This window comes from Dipteris shenzhenensis, chromosome 7, assembly GCF_047967505.1.
Source record: "Dipteris shenzhenensis isolate YYH24624 ecotype China chromosome 7, Dip_SZ_1.0, whole genome shotgun sequence".
Taxonomy (NCBI): Eukaryota; Viridiplantae; Streptophyta; class Polypodiopsida; order Gleicheniales; family Dipteridaceae; genus Dipteris; species Dipteris shenzhenensis.
Window position 1 is genome coordinate 52799670 of NC_141602.1, and position 9110 is coordinate 52808779.

At 40.2% G+C, this 9110-nt stretch overlaps 1 protein-coding gene across 1 annotated transcript; it reads left to right on the forward strand.

Annotated features, from left to right (window-relative positions):
- Window positions 1-5381: 5381 nt before the first annotated feature.
- Window positions 5382-6778, forward strand: LOC147900486 (protein PHOSPHATE-INDUCED 1-like). The gene has a single exon (XM_087376939.1). The coding sequence runs from the start codon at window positions 5566-5568 to the stop codon at window positions 6523-6525; it is 960 nt and encodes a 319-aa protein (XP_087233065.1). The 5' UTR covers window positions 5382-5565; the 3' UTR covers window positions 6526-6778.
- The last annotated feature ends 2332 nt before the right edge of the window (window positions 6779-9110 follow it).

Here is a 9110-nt window from a genome sequence, read left to right on the forward strand (position 1 = left end):
GTATAGTGTTTTACAATCTGAGAATTGAAAATACTAAAACTTTTGATACTTTCATTGATGAAAATCGAATGATTTAGTTTCATTATGGAAATGATAAAACGATTCAAAAAGCTTTAGGATCTTTTCTTTCTATTTGAAAAGCCTTCAAAAACCTTTCCATGATTTTAAAAGTCTTTGCTTTTGATTTGAGAAGTCTTCAAAAACCTTTCCATGATTATTAAAGCTTGGTTAGTGCTATTAATTTTCTAGCATATGGCATCATGCTTTTGAGATATCTTATATCTTATAAATACTTTATAACTGGAATAATTTCTTTCCTACCCCCTAAGAAAAGCCTTTCCATGAGAATGCATTTGCCGTTTCCCTTTTCTTCATGGTGGTTAGATGGAGTGGATATTGATGATGAAGGGCCTTACCTAGCCATCTTCTTGTCCATGGGAGATAGCACAAATGGTGCAAGGATTGTTTGCGATAGTAAATTGATAGAAATAAAAGGGATGGATACATACTTGAAAGATATAGTATGAATTGAAGATTTTGCCAGTATACTTTTTGTTCTATTCCTATCTCAATAATATTTAATAAACCTTGAAAATGTACATGTTTTAATGAGAAACGACTACTAGAGAGACATGTTGTGAATGGATATAAATTAGAGAGATATAGGATGCATTGATTTGATGGGTAGATTTTCTAGTATACATTTTGTTTTATTCCCATCTCTATCATATTAAATAAACCTTGAAAATGCACATGTCCTAATGATAAACAACTACTAGATAGAGGAACTACAAGCTAGTTCACAATATGTTTTTTATTCACTTTATCCACTAAGAACTAAAAATGGAAATAATTGCAGATGTTGAAATAAAGAATATAATGAATTTTATATTATTTGACCCATGCAAAGTAGCATTGTATTATTTTTTAAAAAGTAGTTTATAAATTGGAAATTAGATTTTCAAAAGGTCTCTATCTGATGGACCCATGTCAATGGGTGGAGAGCATAATATTAATGAAGTTAATATAGACAAACAATTCTAAAATCAATTATAAAGGTCTTGGTGATCTCAATCTAGCTTATGATTTTTCTCAGCTTTCATCAATTACTTTGGGTAAATGAATGCATTGGCATTCCATCCACCTAATTCAATTGTTGATGGTATGAAGGATTTTTAGTAGGATTATTGTATACCTCTATTACTATAGCTTGTAAATTTTATATTTAGACATCTAATAATTGCAATCATCACACTTGATTACTCTTACTAAGTCTTTTTTTCCATGCTAGTGGCTCAACACACATTTGATGTATGGTTTTGATCTAAGGCCTACCTTGACCTAAAATCTTTTCACTTCTTTGTCTCAAAGATGGCATGAGAGGTATCCTTTATTTATTATCTACGTTTCAAAACTTATGATACTTCACAAAATTATGAAGCCTTGAAAGTGTTTAGTTTTTCTTGCTAGAATCTCGTGACAGGTACAAGTTGAAATCAACCCTTTCATTATAGATATCCTAATGCAACTTTTAATAAGAGCAATATTTGTAAATAAAATTTTCTAAAGACAAATATTAAAGATGATTAAAACAAGAAATTTGACACAATTTTAATGGAGCTGGTTCATACAATCTAACATTCTACTAAATATTCATTTGAATTTAGTTTTATGACTTTTAATTAAGCTGTTGAAAGGGCGTCTTAATGTGTCCAATGTCAATCCTTTACATATTTTAATTTAAAAATGGCTAATCTACACTATTGTGATTTAAACACTCTTTCAATATATATATATGTTTTCCCTTTGCCTTGCTTATACGATCTCAATAAGAGGCCAAAGTTGATTAAATTTTAAGGATACCATAATATTTGCACTTAGAAACAATTATTTTGAAGATTTTGAAGAGATTGTTGATGTTTCAAATGATAATTTTGACAATCACCCTTCACCAACAAGAGGAATGATATAGGCTACTTTATGACACATTGATCAAGGGCAAGGCTTGTGCATCGTACCTTGGATTTCTTAATCAAGAACATGGATGTTTTAGAAGGTATACTTATATATTAATATAAATACTAGCAAATGTCTATGTATAGCTAATCCTTATAGTTTCGTAGCATTGAGAAAATGTAATACAAATTTTATCTATTTTCTAGTAAGCCCTAGCGAGAAAATAATCATAGAAAATATTTTAGCATTGTTATTTTTATTGGAGCATACAAAATTTCAAGGCCAATATAAAAGTTTCGCATCTTAACATAAAGTAGCATGAAAAAATAATCCATGATTAAGAACCTTTGCATAATGAAATGACATGTCATTCATGAAGTTCATACATGGTAGATCATGAAATCTTACTTAGAGTTTCATTTTATTAAATTCTAAGTCATGAAATCGCTCTGTTGTTAGGTTCAATTTCCATCCACGTTTCTTTGTTACCAATCTGCATGAAAATTACATCTGGAATTAATAAATAGAAATAGGATTTTGATATGTACATGTTGAATACCCCATAGTTACATTGATGACACATGAATAGTTTCAACTACCTATTTGTCATGCTAGAATAGTATGGATATGAGGCTAAGCTTTAGAATTTCACTTTCCATGAAATGTGCAAATTTGATCCAAATTATATTTGAAGATGTTTAGCATTTTAGAGTTGGAGAATCATGAGAATTGCCTTCATTAATAGGGTATTGCATGACATAAATGCTTGATGGGAAAGCCTTACACTATTAAGTAAGAAAGACTCTACATTAACATTGGTGAGATATATTTGATATATCGATAATACCTCATAAATAATTTGTGAAAATATAGATTGGAATAATAGATCGCTAGCCCTATGCCCCTTCCATCCCTAACTCCTACCATCTCGCTTTCTCCTAGAAAATGCTTGTAAATGTGCATGAAAGACCACGAGAATACCGATAAAGCAAGCCTAGGTGGTACCTTACATAATACTAGTTTGGTTGTAGCCATAATAGAAGTTGATATGTCATATCTACATTTCCATTTTGACATATTGATTGTTGCCTCTTGTGATTCAATTGATCATAGGTTAAAGTGGATCTATATAAAATCTTGAGGCTATCTTGAATCTTGTGATGCATGTTAAGTTAGTCATATTAATAAATATTAAAACCCTTTGTAAATGGTAACATTACTAAATCTCACCATGGGTGGAGGTGGACATTAGGCATGCATGAGTGATTTTAAATGAAAAGAAGATAAGTGCACAATTGTAAAACTATGGGCTACAAAACTAGAGCTTCAATTGCTAGAAGAAGCAAAAACCTATGGTTAAGCCATATTTTTCAAAGTCCAAGAAGGCTTGTTTTAAGGTAGGCCCAACAACGTTATTGAAGATGATTGCAATGCATGCAAAAACATGGAGCTCAATCTTTTGAAGATGATGACTTGATTCTTTTAAAAATGAAACATATACATTCATGATTGGATGGTCCATTTCTTACATTGATGCTGAAGCCCACCAATTGTACACCTCATTTGTTTGTAGCCTTTGACTCCTACCTACTCTCAAATCTTCAATTTAAATGAAGGGTGAGGAATCTTGCATTGTTGAATTTGAACAATGAGGGATTTCCTGAAGCCCACCAATTGTACACCTCATTTGTTTGTAGCCTTTGACTCCTACCTACTCTCAAATCTTCAATTTAAATGAAGGGTGAGGAATCTTGCATTGTTGAATTTGAACAATGAGGGATTTCCTTAGCTCCTAGACATAAACAATAGACATTTGTGATATGGGTTGGTACAAGATATGCAAAGTTGGCCAGAGTATCTTATGTATCTCTATAATTTTAAAAAAGGAAGAAGTACAAATGAGAGCATGCATACCATACACAAAGTTGATGATTGTCCTATTTTTTGTGACCTTCCAAAGAGTGGGACCTTTGTGGTGTGGTTGGCCCATTGATGTCGAAATTCTTCTTGTTGAGGTATGCGTGGAAAGTGAATGAAGACTTATGGGACTTAGTTAACAGATGGATGTTGACCACCCCCACCCACATCTTAAGTCAGCCTTGTCTTTGTGCTTTGAGGGACGTCCACTACCAAGGAGAGTTGAAAGGCATGAGGCCTACCAAGGAGTTGGACACTTCACCGCCCACTCAAGTGGGTTATGGGTGGATGTGAGGTAGTCGGCTATTGGGAAGGAAAAACCCACATTTCCCAAAGAAAACGGAGGGCGACTTTTGGGAATGCAAGACAGAGTGAATGTATGTTATGCCAAAAACTTTAAAAAGTTCAAAGGTGAACCATCATAAGATAGTTTCTGTGGAGGCCGATGGGGCGTCTCCATCGAGGACGACGTGTGACGTGTCCATCTGGAAGCCAGTGGGGCCGAAAAGGGATGACGTGTCGAGATCAGCCGCCATACGGAGGGGGTAAGCGTGGGTGTGTCCACGAAAGTTAGTCCTTGTCAGCAAGGACTGCGGGGACACCTCGCTTTTGCTGATGAGCTGTACAGGAGACGGCTGCAGCGTGCGATATTCGAACAGGAATGGCGTGGTCGATCCGGACTCCCGCGTGTCTTAAATGCGGGCACACGTGGGGGTCGGTACAGCGTGGCAGAAAAACCGAGGCGGGCGATACGGGCCGCGATTCGCTGGCACAGGGGACGTGGCCAATAATAGTGTGATACGTAGGCGGGGAATCGGACAGCTGGGACGCAATGATAGAAGGATCGCAGTTTGGGAAATTGGGATGCGAGGCTACAGCTTGCGTGGGTTCAGAGCTTGCAGCCTACGCAAAATTCGCAATGTTTGGGCGGTGAGGCAATACCTTTAAGAGTATGCACTATGGGGAATTGAGGTATTTAATAAATTGTTTTGATCGGCTGACGATTGATAATTCCATTTATTTTTGAATTTTTCCTGACGTCGGGAACAGACGTCGCAGCTGTCCGGCACTGGAGACGGGGGGTGGGGCTCGACGCGCCACGCAAGCGGGGCCAGCTGGCGAGATCTTTGACGGTGGACTGATGACCGGGCAGGTGTGGCGTGGCGCGGGGCTGCGTCATTGCTGATGTGGTAGCGCGGGCGGGGGACTCGGGGGACCGGGGGGGATTTTAACTCTTTCCGCTCCCCGCGTTTTTCACATGACGACAAGGGCGTAGACTGGGGTGGACAACGGGGGGCCCACGGAAAGGATCAAGATGCGTCTTGCCAAGGGTGGAGTTGGCAACTTGGCATCATGAGGCGAGAGGGTGACAGGGAGGCGTGAGCCAGCTCAGCGCCAGGGGCGTGGGCACGTGCGACTGCCAGCTGGGGTCTACCTGTTTGCGTGTTCTTGGGGCCTTATATAAACGGGCCGTCGACCCTATTCTGTCCAAGCCTTCATCTGCCACGAGTCTCCTTGGGCCTTATTTTCGAGTCTCACCTCCTTCAATTCCTCTTCTCAGTTCTTGTCATACCTCGCAGGGCCTTATTTCGAGCCTCAGCCTCTTCAAAAGCCTTGACTCTCGGCCCTCTGTCAGCCTCAGTATCAACTCTCGCTCTCTCTCTCTCTCTCTTTCTCTCTCTCGTTCTCTCAATGGCTCTCAAAGCTTTGCTAACTCTAGCCTTGCTCATGCTATCGCAACTCCCCTGTGAAAGTGCTCGGCTAGCTCGCTCCTTAGTCTTGGTTCCCACACCTGCTACAATACTCTCTTACCACAAGGGTCCTCTTCTAACTAGCCCGGCAGGCCTCCATCTCTACTTCCTCTGGTATGGCGACTTCACTCCAGCCCAGAAGGCTGTGCTCTCAGACTTTGTGTCTTCGTTCTCATCCAAACAATCTTCATCACCCTCTGTTGCTTCCTGGTGGTCTACAACCTCTGCTTACAAGGACTCCTCCAATGCTGCTGTTTCCTCGTTTGTCTCTTTAGCTTCTCAAGTTTCTGTTCCTGCTCCCTCTTCCCCTACTTCCCTCACAAAATCCAACCTCCTCTCCATCTTGCTCTCCTCTTTCTCCTCCAAATCCCTCCCCATTGATCCCCATGGCGTCTACTTCATCCTCACTTCTTCCAACATTCCTGTCGAGGATTTCTGCATGAACTCCTGTGGCTTCCACGACTCCACCCCTGCTTCCCCGGCCACTAACAACCTGAAACTCCCCTTCGCTTGGATAGGTAACCCCTCCCAACAGTGCCCCGGCCTCTGTGCTTGGCCCTTCGCCCTCCCCACCTTCGGTCCCCAGACCACTCCCCTCGTTTCCCCAAACCTCGACGTGGGTATGGACGGCATGGTCATCAATTTGGCTACCCTCCTCGCCGGCATTGCTACCAATCCCTTCGACACTGGCTACTACCAAGGTGACGCCGCAGCTCCCCTGGAAGCTGTCTCTGCCTGCACTGGCATCTTCGGCAAAGGTGCCTATCCCGGCAACCCTGGGAGCGTCTTTGTAGACCAGAAAACCAAAGCCAGCTACAATGCGCACGGTGCCGACGGTCGGTTGTTCTTGCTTCCCGCTATGTGGAATCCCAAGACCCTTACCTGCGCCCCTCTATCTTGATTCCTTCAAGTTGAATGGCTGCTTCAATATGTCTGCGCAGTGCAGACGGAATACTCTTTGAACTGTCTTCACTTCCGAGGCAGGAACTTTACTTTCTTCTTCACACTAAATAGTGTAACTATTGAACAGCTAGAAGCTTTCAATACGAGTATCGTGATGTAAATATTGAGAGATTTGGGACAATTCCATAACCTGAAATATGTTACTTCACTGTAAAGCTCATTTGCAGAAAGCAAACGATTACAGACAAGAATAATTCAGAAGTTGCGTGTCTTTGATCACATGGTAGAAACACTTTTTCATTTCCGTGTGAGTTAGATGTGCTCTTGCTTAAACTTGTTCGCGGACCGGAATTGTGGCAATGTTAGCTGGTTTGGCGCATATGCTTTTCTAGATTATCTCCACCGTCATGTGATATGCCTTCCGAAGTGTGGCAATGTCAGCTGCTCCCAGAGTACAGCGGAGCATGGTAGAACGTATGCTTCCCAGCTGTATATTGCGAAATATATGCCCCCGTGGGGAGAAATGAATTCTCACCAGTGCTTACAATGTTGGATTGATCTACAGCAATAACCCTCTTCAGTGAAGGCAAACGTCTATATAGTTCTAGCTGCAGCCTAGATCCTTGGGAAATGCGGTCGTCTACGTTCGTCTCTTCATATGACGTGTGACAAGCAGAGCTGTGTTTTCAGTCTTGAAACTGGTTCTTAACGACATTTGAACATTGGATATCTTATTCAGCTAGTCAAGCAACATACGTAAAATCGAGCAACATACGTAAAACCATCATTCCTACAAAATTAAGTCTCATACATAAGGATCCCAAAAACCGTTTCTAAGATTACCTTTCTTTCCCATCTCTTGCTAACCTTAAAGTTGACACTTCATTGACATAATTAAAGCACTCACTTGCTTCACCTAATAATGCTTGTGGAAGGGCCACACTCCATTCTTTTGTCATGTTCATGTGAAAAAACACTTTGAGCATCTCATTCAATCTCTTAAGGTTGAGATTAACTTAAAGTCCTTGGATTTTAAAACGTAGTGACCACCACATTTTCTTAACACAAGAGATGAGAAAGCTATGAGATTAGAAACATATGAGATTACCTCATATGTTTCTACACATTACTTCATAACACTAGAGATTAGAAACATATGAGAGACTTACACAATAACTCATAGCACCCATAGAGTGAAAATTGAAATTACATGACAAGTTGGTCTCTTGGTAGTATTTAGCAAAATGAGAATGTCCTCCAAGACTTGGAGAAGGACTATATATGGAGGTACCCATGGTGGTCAAGTTGCTCTTTTCCTTTACGAGTAGCATGACCCATCTATGACAGGTTGGAGACTTGTTCCGTTGATTGGGCTCAAGGTGGGATCCTAATTTTTTTTAAATTTCAAGAAATATGAAGACTCTAGAAGATATGAGTACACGACTACATGGTACCCCTCCTTCCTAAAAGGTCTATACATCGTATGTTCTCTCCTCAAAAGCAGTGTGTGCTTGGTGTGTGTGTAGAGACATGCACATAAAGGGACAATCATAGGGTTGCTAGGCACAATGGTGCTTCCTAGAAACCATGCAAGGAAATCCAGAGGAGGATTACACGACTACATGGTACCCCTCCTTCCTAGAAGGTCTATACATCGTATGTTCTCTCCTCAAAAGTAGTGTGTGCTCGGTGTGTGTGTAGAGACATGCACATAAAGGGACAATCATAGGGTTGCTAGGCACAATGGTGCTTCCTAGCAGCCATGCAAGGAAATCAAGAGGAGGCTATGTTGCAAAAGAGAGGAAGAGATGGAAGCAAGAGCAGTTGCAAAAGAGAGGTAGGGATGAAAGCAAGAGCAATTGCAAAAGCAAATGCATGAGTTACAACATACACATATAAATGGATAAGGTTGGGAGAGGATGATGGGTTCAAGGCATTTCGTGTTAATGGAGTATGTATAGTATGCTTTGTATGCATGTATGTTCTTAGCTTCATATGTTTTCATCTTTGAATGCACTGTATGATTTGAATGCATTCTATGTTCTTTGCTTTGAATGCATTCTATGAATTCTATGCTTTGTGTGCATTCCGTGTTCTCACCTTTGTATGCATTCCAATATTCTTTGGATGCATTCTATATTCTTGGCTTTTTATGCATTGTATGCTCTCAGCCTTGTATGCAATCTAATATGTTTTGTATGCATTCTATATTCTAAGTTTTGTATGCATTCTATGCTCTCAACTATATGTTCCATGTTCCATGCATTCTTTGTTGTCAACTTGAAGCATTCAAAAGCACACTATTGGCAGAGGTAACTGAAATCATTAACTATAATGAAGTGAGTAGCTTGGTCAATTAGTTCAAACTCGAAAGATGAACTTGAACAATTTGGAGGCACATTAAATTGACTCATTCTAAAGAATATAACATGAACTGAGAGAGCAGCTTGCTCATTCACATGGACTTTAATTTCATTACTTCGAGCGCAACTTGCTCATTGACATTAACTGGCTTCATTAGTTCAAACTCGAAAGCGAGAGAGCAGCTTGCTCATTGAAATGATTGAACAACATCCACACAAC

Excerpts from the sequence above, each read along its gene's own strand:
- LOC147900486 (XM_087376939.1), top strand. The coding sequence starts at position 5,566 with ATGGCTCTCAAAGCTTTGCTAACTCTAGCCTTGCTCATGCTATCGCAA.